The sequence below is a fragment of the Ursus maritimus genome, unplaced genomic scaffold (genome assembly GCF_017311325.1).
Source record: "Ursus maritimus isolate PB19 unplaced genomic scaffold, ASM1731132v1 scaffold_4, whole genome shotgun sequence".
Taxonomy (NCBI): Eukaryota; Metazoa; Chordata; class Mammalia; order Carnivora; family Ursidae; genus Ursus; species Ursus maritimus.
The window spans coordinates 53,009,613-53,032,925 of NW_024426552.1; the positions used below are offsets into that span (position 1 = coordinate 53,009,613).

The 23,313-nt window shown below is 41.8% G+C and overlaps 1 protein-coding gene across 1 annotated transcript in view; it reads right to left on the reverse strand.

Annotated features, from left to right (window-relative positions):
• Positions 1-23,313, reverse strand: part of MYH15 (myosin heavy chain 15) — a 147,000-nt gene that overhangs the window by 98,688 nt on the left and 24,999 nt on the right. Inside the window, exons 10-14 of the mRNA XM_008706610.2 lie at positions 20,536-20,639; positions 19,102-19,240; positions 10,466-10,584; positions 5,723-5,872; positions 4,944-5,114 (exon numbers count right to left, since the gene is read on the reverse strand). Of these exons, the coding sequence (XP_008704832.2) occupies positions 4,944-5,114; positions 5,723-5,872; positions 10,466-10,584; positions 19,102-19,240; positions 20,536-20,639 (683 nt within the window). The remainder of the gene's footprint in view (positions 1-4,943; positions 5,115-5,722; positions 5,873-10,465; positions 10,585-19,101; positions 19,241-20,535; positions 20,640-23,313) is intronic.

The following is a 23,313-nucleotide window of genomic DNA, read 5'->3' on the forward strand; positions in this document are numbered from 1 at the left end:
CAGGGATTCAGGGCTCAATCCCAGAACCCTGGGATCATGACCTGAGCAGAAGCAGACGCTTAACCAACTGAGCCACCCAGGCGCCCCTAAAGATCATATTTTTGATTCACCCGAGTCTACCATTGTAATATATGGACTATAGTTTTCTACCTCTTTTGTATGTTCTCATAGACTTAAAACTCATGCTTTATAGAAAATATAATTAACAACATTTCACTACTAATTCTGGTACTGAAGAGTTCTGGGACATCTTCCTTCCTCCCAAGCATCTGGGTGGGGAATGATGAGTGAATATGTGAAGTGTCCTAAATGAGAACAAAATATTCCAAGTGAAACCAACACCTGTCTTGCTCCTGATGGCACTGATCTCATGGGTTCTTGACGAAGTAAGTGACGTGGAGGAGGAAGAGGAGGGAGAATCTGATAAACTGAATAGTTGATTCACTGGTGTAGGCCTTGGGAGGCACAGATTCCATCTTGCACCACGGATTTTCCTACCATGCGACGGTCAACCCTCGGTGAAAACTGGACTAAATCATTTAAAAATTTAAGCATCTCCTGGGATGGTGTCTGTTAACAACACGGTTGTGGCAATGCCTCACGAAGAGGGACAGACCCCATCTCAGTCACCTTCCATACATGAGGACTGCCATCATGCCAGGAGTCTAAAAAAGCCAACTTCCATTTTGGGACGACTGGAAGCTTTATGTTAAGCAAGTACATGTCACGGTTCGAGTGGAACAACCTGACCACTGAGGAGGGGGAATAACACTGTTCTTTCAGGGTCTTCTCCATTTGTCCATTCCTCAGGAGGTGTAAAGCTTCTAAGAAACATGAGGCCCTCCGGCAAATTAATTTCCAAATAGGTCAGGAAACAAAGTAATTACGTTCCGCCCTGTAGCATCTAATGTCCCCTATGGCACAGCGAATGGTCTGAGCCCATTGCCCTGATTCAGAGCCTTAGGGCTCTAGCCTCTCCTACTTCCAATATTATTGACCTGCCTTCCCTCCTTTTATGTCTGTCTATTTCTTGCTATTTCCATTTCTGTTGTCCTGACTCTGGACCTCCTCACTTCTCACATGGACTGCTATACAGCTCCCCAACTGCCCTAATGTTAGCCTTTCCTCCTGTTCCAGAACTAGACACGAACCCACAGAACAAACATAAGCAGCTCTGACTGCTCTATTGCCCAGCACGAAGCCCTCCCTGGCTCCCCACTGCCAAAAAGGAAGGTATAAACTACATAGCCTCTCTTGACAATCTGACCCTCCTTTTTTTCTTCCAGCTACTTCTTTCTGTGTATCCCATGTGCTACTAGACTACCTAACGTTTTGGAATGTGGCCTTTGCACTTACTTACCCCTATGCTTTGCTCTTGCTGGTCCTTCCACTGCTCACTATCTTCCTCTCTTCACCTGACAAAATCATAATCATGTCTTTTTGACCAGCTGAAATTTGACACCCTTTCCTACTGGGCCTTCCAAGAGTCCTACGGGCAGAGGTGACTCCAGCTCTTCTGAGTTCCGTGGGCCTTTGTGCCTTTCCTGCATTTATACCGAGACATATTTTTACACTGATTAGACTTACAAATCTCCTACTTGACTGCACACTTCCTAAGGGCAACTGCTACTTATAACAACTGCTTAAGTTTTCTACAGCATTTAATTCAGTCTTATAACAGAGTAGTGAGGCATTAGCCCTAAAATTAAGGCCCAACATCACATGTGCCTTGACATCTGGGGAAAACTGGGAGGGCCTCGGTGACCTAATCACAAGTTCCCCCTCCCCATTGGGCTCCGTGGTTGAGGTCCCCTTGCCAAACAACCATCCTCATCATGGGACCAGGCCCAGTGCTTCTATCCTTGAGTGATGGGTTTCAGATCCCTAGCAGCCCTCGGAATTATTCAAGCAAGTCAATCACATCCTCCCTTGAGAAACAACAGTCACCTCACCCTATTCTTACTATAAAACCTGGCTCCCATCCCCTCTTATTCACTCTGCTCAGAAGAGCAACGGCCGCGTGGCCCTGCATGGCATCCAAGCTGTGAGTGTATGTGACCAGTAAGCGGTCATCGACCTCATCTGTCCAGGGTCGGATGTCCTATGTTCAGCCATCCCTATACCCCACGGCAGGAGTCCCTCCCTCACCAACAAGGTAACAAGGAAGTGATCAAAACAAGTAGTTGCTAAACAAATGTACTCTTGCTTAATTAAAAAAAAAAAAAGTAAAAGTTTTGGTGTCAAGAGGACACCTTTCCCAGGATTCCCTACGTTCCTCCACGACAGGACGATGCCTCTGGTTTGCATTTCTCACAGGCCTTAGCGCGGTGGGTTCCAAGCGGATTGACTGTAGGTCCCCAGCAAAGTTCTGTTCCATAATGGATTGACAGGGAAGCACTAAGACACCCAGGGTTGAGCTTTGGGATCTGGGCTGCTTTGCTGTGGGCAGGAGTCAGACTTTTAGAAAGAGTCATAACCGAAAGCTTGGAGTGACGCGTTTCAAGGAAATACTCATGGGTGTACAAGAGAGAACTCAATATTAATGGGATTCATTCTATAATAAGAAAACCAGACTTAGCATACCCAAAGGATCCCACTTGGGATAGGCAGCAACACCTATTGCCAAGATGCTACCAGGATTTAAGTTATTTTAGAAACCGTATCACTGTAGAGGAACAATAAAAATTTATTCGGGCCAAGTCAGGGAAGGAAGGTAAAAAATGTGACCAAGCTAGGTACTACAGTTTGGAGTTAAAAATGGGTAAGATGATCAGTACTGCAGCTACTTCTCTCCCACAGCTGGTAATGTTCTAAAACCTTATCCAAATCCCTGGAGTATGAGGAACTTTGTGCAAAAGGGCTCAATTATTGGAAAATAGAGGCAGCCTCTCAAGGTGATTGCAATGATAGGGGCAGCAAGGCTTTAAATGTATAATTTTGGATGTATTTGTCTAATACAATACCTATGCAAAACCATAAATATGTAATCATAGGTTAATACTTTAACATGTAAATTATCAATGCTCGAGTTCTAAACAAATGAGACTATTTCAAGTAATAAGTGTGAGCAAATCCTGTAATAGATTTGTTCACTGCATAGAGAGAGAGGAGGTCACTGTATGCTTGACGACCAAATTAACAGTTAAAGGTGGTATTAAAATACATTTTTTTTTAGTTTGACAAACGTTTTTGTAAACATAAAAATTAGAAACTTTTATGTAAGAAAACCCCTCTTCCTTATATACGCACACGGATGCAGGCTATAAGGCATTTTGTACATGTTGATGTATTTCAGTTCTTTTGAATTTGGAAAACTTCTCATGATTCATTCTATTTCAAGGAGTAAGTTTGGCCACTAATATTTACAACAAGTTTTCTTCACGTAGCCTGAACTAGCTTAACAGGTCTTTTCAAAATATAGAATCATGCCAAGAAAAGTTTTAGTATTCCTCATTTGCCTGACCTGAATATCTTTGAAATCATTCACAGGAAGCCAAAGATTTATCTTTTCTTTCTATCATCTGCTCAGGGTTTTTTTTTTTCCCCCCTCATTTTTACCATATCAGGAGAAAATGCGACAGGAAATTACATCCATGGTGCTAGGGTGTTATTTGGAATCACTGAGACTGGCACAATGAGACAATGCGCTTCAGATCAGCTAAAAATCAGTAATGTTCACAGACCTATCTGAGTCTGAATAATGTCCATGTCCCGCCTTCTTGCCCGAAAATGGTATCTCACCATAATCACAGTAAACAGATACTGCAGGCGACAATGGCCAAAAGCTAAATCTGTCCGTCCAGTTCTTTACTTTCATTTCTCTGCTTGAATAATGCCAGCACACATTTACCATTCCATGGTTGGGCTGTTATTATTATTATTTTTAATCGGCTCAGAGGTTGGTTCATTAGCATTATTATTATTTTTTTAATCAGTCTGTCCTCCCTCTATGAAGTTCACTGGCTATAAAATAAACAAAATCAATGAGACCTCCATTCCTGTTAGGAATAATGGCTATTTTCAAGGAAGATGTCATTTCATCGAAAGCCTAATAAATAAAGTTGATGGCACACTGATCAGTGAAACCTGAGGCCTGCAAAGACAGTGAGAGGTCAGGCACCCAGCTCCTTCCTGGCAGGGCTGTGGAGAATCAGGCGCAACCACTTAGCCAAAGAGAGCATTCAGAACAGAGAAAGCACTAGGCGTTGGCGTTCCCAGACCTGGCTCCGGAATTCCCCGCAAGTCACGGTTCTAGCAAGAAACACCACCACGCATGTTCCCACGGACAAAGCCACAGAAAACACTATCCTCAATCCCCCCGGCAAACCCCGTTAATCTTTCCCAGAGCACACGAAAAGATTTCGGAGTACGGGAACATCACCGAATTCAGAAACCATACACTGCAGCTAATTTACTAATAAGCCATGAAGTATTGTCATAAATTACTTAAACTAACTGGTACTTGTCCAATTAAATGAACAAACTACATCCTGCAAGGTAGTGGCCTTGAGGATTTATGACAGTTGTTTGTTTGCATGCTAATGTGCCACATTTCGTTAAGCGGCTCTGGGTCTACTCATTCACCTTATGCTAATCCGCCAGGCCCTACAGTGCTCATATTTTCAGCTCTGTGTTTTTCCAGTCAAGAGCATGACCATTTTTAATCTCGACAAGTTTCCTCGCGCATTGGCAGTGGAGGCCATGCATAAGCAGCAAAGGCACGGGGATAGTGTGCGTGGCAGATGATGGAGTAGGGCAGCCGACGCGAGGGTTTAGCTCGTGGCCACGGGGGCTGCACACAAAGCCCATTAAGAGAGAACGCGCAGAGCTCTCCGGCCCCGTCTCCCATCCCCTGACAGAGCCCGAGTCCTAATAGGGATCGATATGGCCAGCGGGGACGATTGTCCTTAAATGAGAACGAACAGGAGAAACACATGTGTTACCTTCTCAACGAGATCTATGCAGGCTTGTAAATCCAGACCGAAGTCGATGGACACCCAGTCAATGCCTTCTTTCATATATTCCTCTTGCTCCAGAACAAACATGTGCTGATTAAAGAACTGCTGTAATTTTTCATTGGTAAAATTAATGCAAAGTTGCTCGAGGCTGTTATACTTCAAAGACGTGATTTGGTAGGAAGAAAAGATAAAAGTAAAATTGAGCAAATGGTAACTATTTGAGGTGATGGATATGTTAATTAACTTGATTGTGATGATTCCACAATGCAAATATGTGCCAAACCAGCAAGTTGTATGCCTTAAACATACACATTTTTTAATTGTCAAATATATCTCAATAAAAAGGTTAAATAAAATTGAGCTCCACTTGGAAAAATGTAGAGAGAATATCATAACCACAATCACTATGCCAGCAAATAGACCCAATAAGTAAAGAATCCTCAATTAAATTCTTACCTCCTTCAAATATACTTGCAAACTAAAGATTATGACAATAAGATAACACGTAATCATATCGAAATTCAAAATCATAAAAGGTTCTTTTATTTCTATTTACCTTAATTTAAAGTTGGATTAATTTTTAATTTCATTAATAATTATTGTTATTTTTAATATTAATAATAACTCTTTTCCAACCAGAGGGGCCCTTGGGTTTTCACAGAATGAATCTCAGAACACTTTGACTACACTTTCCAACGTACGAGTCACATTTTCTGATCTCCTTGTAAATATGCATTGATTTCATTCTAACCCGATATACTTACATCAAGAATTTCAAAACCAGTGATGTCAAGAATGCCAATGAAGAATTGCCTTGACAGCTTGGCATCCAGCGCCCTGTTGATTCGTGCCACCAGCCACTTAAACATCCTTTCATACACTGACTTGGACAGGGCACCCACCGCACAGGTCACCTGCAAATCACATTGAAAGCACTCCACATCTGCCAGCAGTGTGCACTGTAATCCTGGGCATTTCCTAACAGCAGCCACCTTCTAGTAAACTCGGGATCTATTTATTGACTTTCTGCGGTTCTAGCATGCTGCTGAGATGATACAGGAGAGGAAATTTAATACAATGAGAAGAAAGGGAAAAGGAAGCAAGGAAAGGAGGAAAGGGGGGAGGAGAGGGGAAGAAACCCAGAGGTGAGCCAGCCTGGTGCCACCTTACCAGACAGTCCTGGGAGAGAAATCCTGTTCCTATTATCAAAGGGCCAACTTTCCGGGGATAGAGTGGTAATGCATTCTAAAGCCTTGCTATTCAAAGTGTGGTCCTAAGATCTGCAGCGTCAGCACCACCCAGGAGCACGTTGAAGATGCTGACCCTCAGCATCTCAGCCTCCAATCCCAGACCTATGAATGAATCGGAACCAGTACCCTAATATGATCCCCTGCGGATTTCTGGGCACCATGAAGTTTGCAAAATACTGGTTAGGGATCTGGAGTGCCTAGCCCTTGTCCGCTGCTGCCGTTGCTGCTGCTAAATTATATAACCTTTGGCGAGTGGCCTAGCCTCTCTGGATTGCAGCATCTTCACCTGAATCATGTTCTTGAAGTTTCTTTCTAGGCTCAGCTTCCACATTCTCTACTCTACCAGTTCCCAGGGTTGCTCTCAACTCCCTGTGGGGAAAATGGCAATTTAGTGCATCAATCTGACTCAGATTCTCCTACTGTAAAACTCAGGCTGCATCTCCCATCCCTGGAGGGATGTGGCAAAGGCTCTAACCTGCTGGGGAGAGCTCCAGCCTCTGCACGGGCTAATGCCATCTAAAGGCAGACGTCACTTCCACGATGCAAGGGTGCTGCTATAGTAGCAGGTTTCTGACAGACTCCAAGTACCAGTGGATTTCAGCTGGACATTCTCCAAGCCTGGCAGCAGAATGTGCTCCAGCCACTTAACATTTAAAATAGGCCTACCCCATCCATCCTTCAGCTACCCAGGAGAAAGCACGCAGTGGGGGCCAGTTGGTGTCTGGTGGTGATTTAGGTATGAGTCACCCACTCTCTGATCAGTTATCTTGAGTCATTTCCACAGTAATACACAAGCTGGACGGCGTTACAGTTTTTCATTATGGGCGTCAAGAGCACACCCACACAAATAAAGCACCAGGAATGATTTTTATCCTCTGGAGCCCTGAGGAAATCACTCTCTGTCTACAGCAGTCACTTTGAAACTTTAAAAAGAACAGGACGAACTGGCTTACCCCCTTTTAATTTCCTAAATATTTGGAAGTGAGGGTGGGAGGGAAACTGGTTGGGGTTGAGAGTAGTGAACAAACAGGAAGAAAGCCGGAAGTTGTAGGCAGAGGAAGAAGTAGATGGCATGGCGTCTGCTGACGGAAACCAGTAAACCAACATACGGCTTCCTAATTAATCCTTGTCATCATTTTCTATCCAAGGGAGGAGGACTTAGGCAGCTAGATCTACGCTTCCACTTTTCAGGGACTACATGGTCTCATTCCTTAGCTCTTTTTCAAATAACCTCACAGAAGCCTGGTCATCAGGAAGCAATAGCACACAACAGAACAAACACCACCACCAAGAAGAAATGGAGTCAAACAGCCATATTGTAACCACTTGGACCGTTGCTTCTCTCATCTGTAAACTAACATTAAAATATGCATCTGTCGAGGTTGTAGGGAGAGAGTCAATGAGACAGAGGATGTAAATATATGTAACACAACATTCAGTGCCTGGTACCCATTACATGTTAGTTCCCGCTCTCCCATCCCGCTTCCGCTTCTATTATTTCCCCAACTTCACTCCAATATTTACCAGGCTACCTTGAGCAGTTAATCTTTGTAAGGTTCACCGTCTTTAACCATAAAATGGAAATATAAATAAGATCAAGTTTGTAGGGGCACCTGGGTGGCACAGTCAATTGAGCACCCAACTCTTGATTTTGGCTCAGGTCATGATCTCAAGGTCATGAGATCAAGTCTTGCCAGCCTGCTGGAGACTCTCCCTCTCTTTCTGCCCCTCCCCCTCCACACTCTCTCCAAAAATAATAAATTTTATATGCTTGTTGTCCAATTGAATGAGATATCTATACAAAGCATTTAGCACATGCTCAGTGGTTACTATTACGATATTTTTTATCATTATTAAACTGTTGAAAATTAAAACAACTTATTTCTAACGGGCATAGTTAGAACTCTCGCAGAATCGTAATATACTGGACCTAAAGGACCTTAGTTCTTGATAATGACGTGCAGTGGCTCTCAACTGGGGATGGTCCCCACCCCTGAAGGAGGAGTGCATTGGAAAATAGGGAGGGTGTTTCCCAACTGTCATCATGCCTGAGTGCTACTGGCAGCGAGCACCCGGGAGCAAGAATGCAAAACCCCTACCATATGCAGGACACACTCACATCTGAAGGATCGTCCCATTCAGATGCCAGTCACCCCTCCACTGAGACACAGAGGAATTCCACCTCTTCACTGGGTGCTCAGAGAGGTGAAGAGGTTTGACCAAGGTCCCAGAGTTAGTCAGCATTCGAGCTGGAACCGAACCCTGTAAGTGTTAACACTGCAAGAATTTCTGCCATCTTCTGCAATTGTCATCAACGGAGCACATACATCTCTATTCTTAGCAGTGGCAATTGTCTCTATAAAGTCAGTAAAATTCCTAAGAAAAGAAAAGCCTTACAGTGTGCTTTCTTACTCTCTCTCCAGGAGCGGGAGAAAGAGAAAGAGACAGAGAGGATGGAAGATGAGAATTTTTTTTCTTTTAATGTTGGATAATAATACATTAGCTTGCTTCACTGGTTCTATTATAGAAAAGGCTGGTGGTAACTCAGTTCCTGAGAACACAATATTAAAGAGGCGAAGGTTTGATTTCAGTCCTCCTCTGGGCTCATTAGTTTTACACAGAGCAAGTCCCTGTTCTATAATCATAGCGTGTCATGCATGCACGTCGTGGCAAATGTGTTAAGAAGCAGGAAACTGCCAAACACCCCTAACCTCACTACAAGCAATAGCTCAACTACTTGTCCGGCTGATCATGGTTCAAATTCAGCTCAATATTTAGTTTATGTTAATGTCTATGGAGCACCTGCTACTTGCAGGGCAATGTGCTAGGGACCAAGGGCACCGGAATGAACGAATCACAGTCCACGGCCTCAAGGAGGTCCGGTGAGGAGGGAGCAAAAATGGAAACTGATGGGCTCAGTCTAGTATTATGATAGAGGTTGGATTATTGATTGAGAAAGTTAAACTAGGAGATGACTGAAATGTGTTAACTAACATAGTCACACCAGATGCTTTAATAGACCAAAAAGAATTTTGTCATCAGAATAACTGTCTTCTATCACACATTTGTGCATTTGTCTATCGCATTTTCAGATGGAGAACGTATATACAGTAAGATGATCTAAATGTCACCTGCATATTAGCCGTGTGCCCTTTGCAGTGTCACTTATGTTATTATGTCCCCTAACCCTCAGATTCCCCAACTGGGAAGACGTCAGTGTGTCCGCTCTACTTACCTCTGAGTATTGTTGTAAGAACAGAAGGAGACAATGCCTGCGATTGTACCATTCCCTCTTTCCAGAAAGACTACATTTCTCAGCCCCCCGTAGCTAGGTCATCTGATAATTTTCACCACTAGAATATTAGTGGAAATGACATCACTTCTCGCCCCAGCAGTTAAGGGGTGCACTTTTTCTACAACGGTCTGTTCGGCACGTGCAGCCACTTTGGAGGCCGCGTGGTTCAGGAGGCGGAAGTGCAGCATGGAAGAAGACTGTCCGATCTGTACTGGGCTTGATGGAAGGAAGGAATGTTTAGGTCACTGTCAGCTGAGATTTCAGCGTGTATGTGTTACTGCAGCATGGCGATCACACACTGACTAATAGGCATTAGAGACGTGAATTATTATTTTGAAATGCACTAGCATACTTAGATGGTCTCATTAGCCGGCAGCCCTGGCAACATTTACTGCATTCTGACAAAGCCTCAGGATCAGCAGGCCTCAGAGCGCTTGTTATTTTATCATTAAAACATTCTCCGGGATGCTGCACAAAGCCTACGTGACCTTCCATCTCTCATTTCTGCTCTCAACACCCCTCCTTCAAATATTAACCTCAGCCTGTATTTTAAAACCCTAACTCAATTACCGTGGCTGTTCCTCTAAAAAGTCAATATTCCAAATAGGTAGGGGATGCCAATTTGCCAGTTTTACCCATGTCAGAGTTCATAGCTTTGAAAGCTTCTTAGCTGGACAACAGAGCTGATGGTCACAAGTAAAGGGCTTGCCTCCACCTACAAAGAGACTTGTTACCTATGGGAAGAGTATCAAACTTTATATTAAGAATCTGGAAAGATGCTTAACACAAGAGCATTTACTGTGGTATGCATCCCAAGTGAAAACACTCATGGGAGCTCTTCCATGCTTTTTTAGAGAAGCTCTTGTTCCAGACATCATCAGAAGCTGAAAAATAACAAGTACAATATGTATACAATTACTATAAGATCAGAGAGTCACAACGTCCTGAAAATATCACCTTACCTGTTCTACATTTTGACTTCTAGTAACATATTCATTACCAACTTTGATTCTAGGATAGATCAAGCCCTTCACCAACTCAGAGGAATTAATGCCCATGAGGAAAGCAGCTTTGTCAGCACCTGGTCAGAAGAAAGGAAGGAAGGCAAGGAGGGAAAGGGGGAGAGAGGAAGAGGGGAGGAGGGAAGGGGGGAGAAGGGAAAGGAAAACACCATTAAAATTCATTCCATTAACACCAAACAGAAAGAAGGGTATGTTTAGGTGGATGCAGCAAAGTAGACTGTAGTTTTGAAATAAAATGTCTGAATCCTAAATGTTTAAAAGACTCTAGTTCTTGGAAATGCAAATCAAACCACAATGAAATGCCACTTCACACCCACTAGACTCGCTATGATCAAAAAGACAGACAATAACAAGTGCTGGTGAAGGTGTGGAGAAACTGAAACCATCACACATGGTTGGCTGGAACGTAGCATGGTAGAGCCACTAAGGAAAAGAGTTTGGCAGCTACTGAAAAGGTAGAGTTACTCTAGGAATCAGAAATTCTACTGCCGGGTATGGACCTAATAGAAGTGAAAGCATATGGTCATACAAAAAAATTACACACAAATATTTCTAGCAACATTATTCATAACAGTCAAAAGTGGAAAACACCCAAACGTCCATCAGCTGATGAATGGATAAACAAAATGCAGTGTATGGATACAACGGAAACTTTTTCGGCCATAAAAAGGGAATGAAGTATTAACGCATGCTACGACAGGGACCAAACTTGAAAACGTTATGCCAAGTGAAAGCAGCCAGAAACAAAAGGCCACACATTGTGTGATTCCAATTATATGAACTGTCCAGAATAGGTAAATCCAAAGAACAGAAAGTAGCCCCTGTGGTTGTTAGAGAGAGAAGGGGATGAGGAGAAACTACCAGTGGGTACAGGATTCTTTTTGTTATTTTTTTCTCAAGTTTTTATTTAAATTCCAGTTATTTACAATACAGCATAATACTGGTTTCAAGTGTATATTGGATTCTTTTTGAAGTAATGGAATGTTCTGGAATTAGGTAGTGGTAAACTCACTGAGCTGTATACTTTGAAATGGCGCATTTTCTGGCATGTGAATTATACCTCATTGTAAAAAGAATCTACTTCTTGGTACTGGCCTCTTCTGAAAAGAAATATTTATCTGGCAGACATGGAAAATCTCATCTTTATTATTTGCCTATTTTTTCCTTCTACATATGTACTTGTAGATTCTTTCAATGAAACAGGGCCTTGGGCTATGTAATTTGGTAATTCAAGACAACCACCAATAATCAACCTAAGCCAGGACACTATCAAAAACCTTTCTTTTCCTGTGAAGTCTCTGTTTGCTCCATAGTGCCCTCTGCTGCCCGACAAGAATACTTACAACCCACAAAAGGGCATTATTCTAAAACAGTGCTTCCATTTTCTAAGGAAAGTGGGGGAAGAATGAGTGTTATCAGAAAGAGTGAATAAGCATGTATCACATCCTGTGCTTTTAAAAATGACAATAATACAAGAGACAGCACAGGCAAAAAGATATAAGCATATTTCCAATTGTAGATTTCTTCAGTTATCAAATAGGAATATTTCACTCCTCTGAAACTTCCAGCACATCCTATATTTTTAGATGAATTCTGATATATGCTAGTATATCTGATGTAGTCACTTTATAAAATAATGTTTTATAAGAGAAGGAAATGCAGTCTTTCCTTACTTCACTAAGAAGTACAAGATTTCCTGAGCAATAACCACAGACAGGGAATAAACTAAAAACAAAAAAACAATTAGAGAGCTAATATGTCCTTTGTATTATCTATACCCATTTCCTTTTGTGGGACTTTGAAATTTTCACAAAGGCTTAAAAAGCTTGAAATGTTTATTTGCTTGTTAGCTAAAATCAATACACATTATACATACATTTCTACAAGCTACACACCTACTCTATGTCAGAGATAATGGCCCAGGTACTCAGTTGCTATGAAACCTTTCAAAATGCAAAGCCTATTTGGGAAAACAAATGGAAAAACCAAAAGTAGAGCACATATGTTCATTCAATGCTGAGATATCCGTGTGAAGAGTGCCATGTTTGGAGACAAAAAGCATGATTATTCCAAGTGGAGAAGCCAGTGGATCAGAATCATGGCCTTTTTGCACTGGAAGGGACTTTAAAGAGCACATAAGCTAGAATGAAAATATTTAAAAGAAAGAGAGAACTGTAATATGCCTGATGAATCTGAGTGGAAATGAATACTACCCGACAATGTGAAAAACGAACAATTTCACAGTATCTGTTCAAGGGGGGGGAAAGACAGGAGTTCACTTTTCTGAGCTTTGGGAGCATTCAGATGGACAATACAGGTAATAATAGTCTCAAACTCATGCCTCCTTTTTCCAGTGTTAAGGACAGTCCTTTAAGTCTATTTTTATCCATGAACAAAGGAAACCCAAATTCTCTGTACAATACCCCACCTTAGGCTGTAACAGAAATAGCATCCAACATTACAGAATTATTTCCCACCCACTCCAGAGACAGTCAAGTAACTACAGAGAAGTAGTACACCTTGCATTTATCCTACAGGTGTATATCATTACACAGTCTCCAGTTTTTTGTTGTGTTTTGTTTTGTTTAGACAGAAAACAATAGTCATCTTGTTCTAAAAAATAAATTCCTTCATCTGTACTGAGTTTCACAACCAGGGTGAAAATAGTTTAAGTCTATGAAGATCCATCTGACATTCAGGAATTATTATGAACACAGTAAGGTCTGTAAACATATTTTCATCATATGACCTGATGTGTTCTCAAAAGGGACTTTATGAAATGCCCACCATCATGCCTGAGGACCTTGCACATAAACCCATGGGTTTTAATTAGGCTGTCTGATAGTTTAGCCAGAGCAGGTGTCCTCAAACATTGGCATGGATCAGAATGGCCTGGAGAGCTCATAAAGGCGCAAAGGACTCGGCTTGCTGAAGGTGGTTAGGGTCTGGGCCTGTTTTCATCATGTTCCCCAGGTGATTCTGATGTGCATGAAGGTCCGAGAACAGAGTCCATATTATAGTGGTCCTCAAACTAGGCTGCACATTGGAGTGTCCCAGCAAGATGTCGAAACAGACAATGGTGCCTCGACCTACTCAGATTGGTCTGGGTGAGGCCTGAGCTCCAAAAATTTCAAAGCTTCTTGGGTGAGTTCAATGTTAAGCAGAGTTTAAGAGCTACTGCCAGCTCTAGTAAATACATTTTTTAAAAGATTTTGTTTGTTTGTTTGTTTGTGAGAAAGAGAGAGAACACACGTGAGCAGGGGGAGGAGAGGAGCAGGAGGGAGACGGAGGGGGAAGGAATCTCAAGGAGACTCTGCACTGAGCATGGAGCCTGACACAGGCTCGATCCCAGGACCCTGAGATCATGACCTGAGCCAAAACCAAGAGTCGGAGGCTTAACTGACTGAGCCACCCAGGCACCCCTAGTAAGTACATTTTGAAGTCAAGAAGACAGAATTAAGTCTGACTTTACCTGAAAACAAGTAAGGGGGTAGAGAAAAACAAAAGGCAATTTCCTCCAACTTTACAATTTCATCCTAGTTCAATCCCATATGTAAACAATCAGATATAAAGAAAGGAACAAAATCCAGTGTTGTCAATCCACATCCTGGCTAATGTGGAAGAGGGGTTAAAAGAATGACATTCAACTGTTAGCCTTTTTTGTAGGGTTATAATATTGTTTCTGAGCTGTTCACATTTCCATAATTTATTGAACAACGTTTCCTGATCACTTGCCCTGCGTAAGGCCTAAGTGCTAGAGGCTGTGGCAAGAGAGATAAACAAGATGAAAAGTTTGACATCAAGGAGTTTATAATCCATGAGACTAAATAAAACAAAAAATAACAAGTCAGTAAAACAACTGCTTATCAGAGACAAAGAGATCAATTATTATGAAAGTTTGAAAGAAGGAGAGATCCCTTCTGCACTGTCTGACCACGGAAGATTTCAAAAAGGAAACAGTATTTGATCTGAGCCTTGAAAGATGAGAAGGGTTTTGATAGGCAAACACAAGAAGAACAAGAATTTCTGAGACCGAACAGCATGACTTACAGGCACTACAGTAGGAGAGAGACGGTTTGGTCAAAGACTGGACCATGAAGTCAGGGAGTGAGCAATAAACTGAGAAAGGCGAGTGATTTCTGGTCACAGAAGACTTCTGATGTAATACTATAAGGTATTCATTGAGTAATGGGGAAACATTAAAGAGACTTTTAGCAAAGAAATGGCATAGAGTCAGGCTTCACAGGGATTAATTTTGTGCACATATGCAAGACAGACCAGAGCAGGAAGGTAGAGAGAAAGTGAACCCATTGCAAGATGCCAACATGCAAGCTGCTGACGGTCTAAACTGGTAATAAGAAACGGGAAAAGACTGAGAAACATGACTGAGAGTAGGATTCTTTTAAGAAATAATTATCTACTACCATGTACCAGGCCCTGTTTTAAAACCTAGAAATGCAGCACTGAACACACCAAATCAAGTCCGTGCTGTTATGGAGCTTATGTCTGATGGGGATTGAGAAGTAGGATGGTCAATTTTTTTAAAAAACTGTATGAACGACACAAAGAAAAAATATTCAGGGTAAGCAGATAGAGAGCGATGGGAAGATGTTGGGAGTGGTTAGGGAAAGCTTTTCTGGTAAGGTAACAAACATTTAAGAGGACACCTTAATAAAGTGAGGAAGTCAGCCATCATGCCTAGGAAAAAAGAGCTGCAGATAGGAAGAGGAGTCAGTGATAAAGTCCTGGAACAGGAGTGCTCACACGCTCTTAGAAGAGCTGAGAGATTAGTGGGGCCGAGAGAAGGGGAAATAGGTGAAGGTTCTGTACCGTATTCTGAGGATAGAGGTCAGTGGGGGGTGGGGGGTGATTCCACACCAAGCAATTCTGTGACACCAGCTGGGTGTCCTACAATTCAACTCAGTTCTACCCACAGAGAGCATCAGATTCCATGGGTTAAGGGTTCAGTTCTACAAGGCTGTGACTCTCCCACTTCAGATGCCAGGTGTAAGTCCAGGTTGTCTCTTGGGCTATCGACTCACAGGCTATAGATTCATGGCTCCAATGACCCCCTGCTTGGGTTCAATTAATATGCTAGGGGTTCACAGAACTCAGAGGAACATTTTACTTACTATATCAACAGTTTATTATTAAAAGATACAACTCAGGAACAAGCAGATGGCATAGAAGGCAGAGGGCAAGGTATAGGAAAAGAGTGCAGAGCTTCCACGCCCTCTCCAAGCACAGTTCCCGCCCCAAATCTTCATGTGTTCACCAACCTGGAAGCTCTCCAAACCTGTCCTCTTGGGGTTTTATGGAGACTTCATTTCAAGGACATGACTGGTTAAATCACTGGCCATTGGTGATAGAAATCGATCTTTAGCCTTCTTCTCTCCCCTGGTGGAGGTGAAAGTTCCATCTGTCTAACCACATGGTTAGTTCCTATGGTGATCAGCCCCCTTCCTTAGGTACAGTCCAAAAGTCACCTCATCAACATAACAAAATCACCTGTATTGCTCTCATCACTTAGAAAATTCCAAGGGTTTTAAGAACTCCGGAACAGAGATCAAATACAATTTCTTTTATTATATATCACAGTATACAGTAGCAGATGGGAATTAGAGAGATTTAGAAGTATCACAGAGGACAAGGAGGCTATGATGAGAACTTGGGGTTTAAGAAGTACCTGGGTGACTCAGTCAGTTGAGCATCCAACTCTTGGTTCCAGCTCAGGTCATGCTCTCAGGGGCCTGGGATTGAGCCCCTCATTGGGCTCTGTGCTCAGGATGGAGTCTGCTTGAGGATTCTTTCTCTCCCTCTTCCTCTGTCCCTCCCAGGGCTTGTATACACACACACACACACACACACACACACACACACTCTCTCTCTCTCTCTCTCAAATAAATCTTTAAAAAAAGGGGGGGGGACTTGTGGTTTAAGTAAGATGGGAGCTATTGATGAGTCTAGAGTGAGGAGAAGACATGAACTGACTTATACCATGAAAGGATCACCACTGGCTGTTCAGTGCGAAACTATCAGTAATGAGACAAGAGTGAAGACAGGGAGACCAATAAAGAAGCTATTGCAATAATCTGGTAAGAAACAATGGTTCAGGTTAGATGGTAACACTGGACTTGGTCATGGTGAGTAAGTATGATGAGTTTTATATATATTTAAAGGTGGACACAGTAAAACAGAGACAAAGGAGTTCAGGAGGATGCTAAGAGTCAGGGTAACTGAGAGAATCCTGTTGACATTTACTAAAAACTGAGAAACGAAGGTTGGTAGTTGGGGCAGAGTGAGATGAAGAGTTCAATTCTATACATGTTAAATTTGAGATGATCACCTGAGCAACGAGCAGAGAAAAGATTCAAGGATGGAGGCCAGCATCCCGACAGCAGTTAGAAGGAGGAAAGATGAGGACGCTCCAGCAAAGACTCTGAGGACGAGCCACTGGGGAGATTGGACGACATTACGCGCATCGCTTTCTTATATGTAATTTATGATAAGTAAGTATGCTCAGCTTTCATAATGAAAACAATTCCTCAAAAACCTGTTTCAAACAGTGGGAAAAGAAAAAAAGACAAAAACCACAAATAAAGTGACATATAAGATGTCACAAAAGCATATATTTTGACAGGTTAATATAGAAGAGGTTTACGTAAGTCACAGGTCCTTCACTGCATTCTCACCCGTGCTCAAGTGTTCTCTTCCCTGAGGGGCTTTTCTGACCACTCTATCTACAAGAACCCCCTAACCCCTATTATTCTTTATTCTTCCGCTCTGCGTTACTTTTTTCATGATGACTTCATGTCTATTTGTCTGTTTATGTATACCATCTATCTCCCACACTGGGCAGTCAAGACAGGGATGAAATCATGTTCACAGATTTATCCCTAGCAGAATAGTGCCTGGGCTGTGCACTGGCCTCAAAGATTATCTGATGAACAACAACAACAACAAAAAAAAAAAAAAAAAAAAAAAAAAAAAAAAAAAAAAAAAGGAAAGAAAGAAAGAAAGAAAAGAAAAAAAGAAAACAACCCAATTCAAAAATGAGCAAAGTACTTGATATTGATATTTCTCCAGAGAAGATATATAAACGGCCAATACGGACATGAAAAAATACTCAACATCACTAATCATTAGGAAATGCAAATAAAACTACAACAAGATACTACCTTATACCCATTAGGATGGCTATTATTTAAAAAAAATTTTAATAGGAAATGATAAATGTCGACGAGTATGTGGAGAAATTGAAATCATTATGCATTGCTGGTGGGAATGTGAAACGATGCAGCCACTTTGGAAAACAGTATGGTATGGTTCCTCAAAAAAATTTAACAAAGAATTACCATTTTATCCAGCAAGTCCATCTCTGGGCTTGTATGAAAGAATTGAATGCAGGGACTTGAATAGCTATTCAAACACCAATGATCACAACAGCATTAATCACAGTAGTGAAAGGTAGAAGCAACTCAAGTGTCCATAAATGGATAAATGGATAAACAAATTATGAAATATACACACAATGGAATATTATTCAGCTTTAGAAAGGAATGAAATTCTGACACAAACTATAACATGGATGAATCTTGAAGACATTATGCTAGGGCAATAAGCCAGGTATGGAAAGACAAATACTGTAGGATCCCACTTACCTGAGATACCTAGAGTGGCAAATTCACAGACAGAAAGCAGAATAATGGTTGAGAGGGGTTAAGAAAAGGGGGTAACAGGGAGTTATTAATAGGTACAGAGTTTCAGTTGGGATGATGAAAAAGTTCTGGAGATGGATACTTGTGATGGTTGCACAACACCGTGAATGTGCTTAATATCTCCGAACTATACACTTAAAAACAGCTAAAATGGTAAACTTGATATTATGTATATTTTACCCCAACTGAAAATATAAAATTTTTAAAAATTATTTGTTGAAAGATTTGAATGAATGGGTTTTCTCCTTTGTGTTTCAGTGGCCAGGAATTTAAATATTAAATGGCATAATTATAATCACTATGCTTCCTGCTTTTCATAACTGTGATTTTCTATTTTAATGTTCATTCTAGACAGATGATTCATTGTAAGATGCCTCAAATCTTTTTGATAAGCAGGCAAGACTATAGATTTTTTCATGTGAATAAAAACAAAGGGAGATGAAGTCATTGTGGTCTCAACCCAATGGAAACTCCACCCTTGGAGTTCTAAAGATCTTTGTCCACACCTCCATTATGTCACTTCATCCATCTTCTGGTAATTTGCTCCCTTCTGTTTTTCTCAGCAGGCTGTGTGCTGACAGCAGGGCTCTCTCCTTGTCAAGCTTATATTACCCACGTTTAGCAAATTTACTGGTGTTGTCAATAATTAAGGAATGCTTCTCATTCCGAGATACAAGAATTATACATCAGAATGGTGGTTAAGAGAATAGATTTTGAAGAACAGTAACCGAGGGAGATTGCTGATCAGTTTCAACATTTTCAAAAACCAAGAGGGGAGGTAACTGCAAGGAAAGGAGAGCAGACCTGGGGTCGGGGAACCGAAGAGAGCATATGCCACGGCCTCAAAGTAATTCTTACTTTCTGTGCCATCTGCCTCCACTTGCTCTTCTCTGGGTTTCTGTTGAAATTTCATGTTTCCAAAGTGCAGGATGGCTCCAATGAGTTTATAAGATCCATGCTTCTCATCAGGAAGAAAGCCCAAGATGTCCATGGCCTGCTGTAAAAAGAGAAACAGATGGCCATGTCTTCATTTGCCTAATGGCTGCAGTAAGCACCTCACCCCCGCTGTGTGTCACACCTCCCTACACTCCACGGGCTGTCAAAGGGAATGAAACAGATCGCCACAGCCCGAGGTGTGACAGCTCTGTTCAAAGCAATGCAAATCGGCCCTGTTGGCACTTGGTCACCCGCAGTCTGCTTATCCCTTTAAAAGGGAATTAGGAAGGCTTGTTTAACTTCCAGTAGTTTTAGAACTTTCCTTGGATGCTCTGCTCCCCTCCTCTCCCTTCCAGCCATTGATCATTAACTGGCTCTATGAGGTAAATTATTTTCCTCCCATCGTTATGGCAGAAAGTAGCACCATATCCGATGGGTTGCTTATTAGGGGCGGTTCCCATATATCCCCCCAACTTTATTCAAAGACTGGCAAAGGGAAGTGGTCCAGAAAAGAAAAAACCACGGCACCCAAGCACCACACCCTAAGAAGCCGCTGCACGTGATAAGATGTGTATTTTCACACACTCGCTTCACATGGTAAGATGTGTCTTCTTACACACTCCCAGAGGATAGAAATCACTACAGTCTTTCTAGTGGTTAATTTAGAATATGTATCAAGAGACTATAAAAAATTCATAATCCTTGCCTAGTAATTTCACTTTGGGGAATCTAGCGTAAGGTGAATCTCATATACAGAAAAAGCATTTACCTACAAAGATATTTACCACAGTAGAAAACAGAACAGAAAATCTTTGAGTCTAACAAGAGGAGAAGGGCTAACTATAGTCACTACACTACAGGACACATGTCTGGTAAAATATTAAGTATTCATTTAAATGTTTATGAAGAGTTTGTAAGAACACTGAAAAGGCTTATATTACAGGATTAATCAAAAAAGCAAACTGTATACTGAATAGTATTTGCAGTGTGATTGTGATCTTTTATTAAAAAAAAAAAAACACCAAACCAACTATATAGTAGCAACCCCAAATAGAAAGAAAAAAAAAAAAATAAAGACTACAAAGACCTGCTGTACCAAATAAAAACAGTGGCTGCCATTGCGTTGAAATGTCTTCCTATCTTTCCAAACGTTCCAAAGTTACCGTACTCACAATGTGTACTTTTGCAGTAAGTAAGTGAACTTTGGACAGACACAGACTTAGAGGGACTCCTTACACCCTCCACCCCCAAGGGAAGGAGAGTGACTTCTCCAGGACCCTTTAGAAGAAGCATCTGAAAGGCTTTCTTTTCTCATTGTCATTACCAAACTTTGCGCTGATAACTAACGAGCCTTACGTCGGTGGCCAGCAATTCTCCAGCATCATCCCGGCTGTCCACAGCAACTACTCCATGAGAGCAAAACGGAAAGTCAGAGGGATTGCCAGACACCAGGAGCATGTCTGCAGTGGGAAAACCATCCGTTAAACAGTTAAAGAAATCCGCAAGGCTCTAGAAAATAATTGACCGATATTCACAGTTTACTCTTACAGCTGATAGCACACTTGTAAACAAGCCAAAATAAAATCCATATTCTACAGCCAAACCTCTGCAATCAAATTTTGCCCTCTATTAACTTGTCAGTCATGTGTTAATGCCTCCCAAGAGAAGACCAGGCAGACCAAATCCAAACGCAGATTCAATTGCCGCAGCTTGAATTGGTGTGAAAAAAAAAAAAAACAGATTAACGCATGTTGGCAAAACTTTGAAAACAGGAATTTGGCCTAGACACACGGTTGAGGGCTGAGGACAAAAAATGTTTTGTAAAATTATAAGTATAACAGGACGGAGTTTCGAAGGCTAGGAAGCGGGCAGACCCTGGGGTTGAGCCCCCCGGGAGCATTAGCAATGTGATCCGGTCCTATCACATCCTCCCTATTAGGAGGCTGAAGCTGCCTTTCAAGGAATCCATAAATCAGCGTCCATGTTCAGCGCTGCACCGCTGATGTGTCTAAGGCTCCTGACATGATTCACTTCGTCAGGAAACATAATGCAGGCGGAAGCTAAGGCGGGCTGTCAGCAGCACATCAGCAATGGACTTGGCCAAATCACATTAACTGCTTAATGCCTCACACTTGCTCCCAGGGAAGTTTCTCTGAGCCGATCTGATTTTTGTATTTATCACTCAGTGAGGTGAAGCTGCTATCCTCAAACCCCAAATCTCAGAAACAAATTGCACTTTGTGAATGTTCATGGGAGCCGTGCTTGGAAACAACCCAAGTGTCCATCAGGAGTTAACAAACTCCTGTATGTCCATACCACACATTATTAGCACACAAAGAAATGAACTATGAACATATGTGACAGCATGGAGGAATCTCAATGATGTGGAGTGAGATGAGCCAGACAAAAAGAGTATATACTGTGTGATTTCAAATTATAAAATTCGAGAAAAGGCAATCTAATCTATGGGGACAGAAAGCATATTAGTGGTTGCCAAAGGACTGGGTGGGGAGGGGAAGACTCAGAGGAGTGAGAAAGGGCAGAGGGGCACTTACAAAAGATCATGAGAAAACTTTTGAACAGATACGTGCATTGTCTTGATGGCGGTGACGGTCTCACGCATATATACACATGTCAGCATTTACATTTATGTCGACAACGCTTCAATGAGGCTATTTTACAAAAGTCAAAAAGAAATTGGGCTAGCCCAAAGGAGATCAAGCTGAAGGCAGCTTGATATATATATATTTATATATATCAATATATATATATATCAATATATCAATATATATAAATATATATATTTAATATGTGTATTTAATAGAAATATAATCCTTAAATCCTTACTTGAATGGTGGTTCAAATGTCCCTGAAATGTTCATATTTCCCATGAATTTCTTTGTGTTCTTTCTCATGTCTCACTTTTTTTTTTTTAAAGGTTTTTTATTTATTTATTCGACAGAGATAGAGACAGCCAGAGAGAGAGGGAACACAAGCAGGGAGAGTGGTAGAGGAAGAAGCAGGCTCATAGTGGAAGAGCCTGATGTGGGGCTCGATCCCATAACGCCGGGATCACGCCCTGAGCCGAAGGCAGACGCTTAACCGCTGTGCCACCCAGGCGCCCCTCATGTCTCACTTTCTATCAGGAAAAATTTGTTGAGCTCAAACAATGTGCCAAGCATTAAGTTTTAGAGATACATCAGTGGGGGGGAAATATCCTGCCCCCATGAAGCTTCTATTCTAACAGGGGAGACAGAAATTTTAAAAATAAGTAAAATGTATGAAAATACATGAAATGTATGAGGGTAATAAGTGTCATGGAGAAAAATAGCAGGGAAAGGGGGTAAAATGTATCAGCAACACAGGGATGTCTGGACGGCTCAGTCAGTGAAGTGTGCGGCTCTTGATCGTGGGATTGTGAGTCTGAGACCCACATTGGGTGTCGAGTTTACTTAAAAATAAAATCTTAAAAAAAAAAAAAGTGTTGGTGATACAGAGCTACAGTTTTCAATAGAGTGATCTGGGAAGGGCTCCATCAGGTGACATTTCAATAAAGACCTGCAAGAGTTGAGGGGGAAAATAAGTGGGGGAGAATGTTCCAGACAGAGAAGAACAAATGCAAAGGCCCTGAGGTAGAAGTCTGCCTGGCATTCTGAGTGGTTAAGGATGGGTCAGGAAGGGGCAAATTAAGGAAGTGGGAAGTAGTAGATTATGAGTCAGAGAAGCATCAAGAGGACAGATCATAAATCCTCACAGACCAGGGTGAGGATTTGGGCATTTATGCTCTATGGGAGGTAGGAAGCCATTGAAGGTTTTTGAGCAGAATGACACCACCTGATTTTTTTTTTTAATTTACCATGGCTGCTGGATTAAAGACAGAGGGAGCAAGGATGGAAGCAGGAATATCAGGCAGAAGACTGTTAAATAATCCAGGAGAGGGACGCCTGGGTGGCTCAGTCCGTTAAGCATCTGCCTTCAGCTCAGGTCATGATCACAGGCGCCTGGGACTGAGCCCCACATCGGGCTCTCTGCTTAGCACGGAGTCTGCTTCTCCCTCTGCCTGCTGTTCCCCCTACTTGTGTGCTCACTTTTGCATGCTGTCAAATAAATAAATAAAATCTTAAAAAAAAAAAA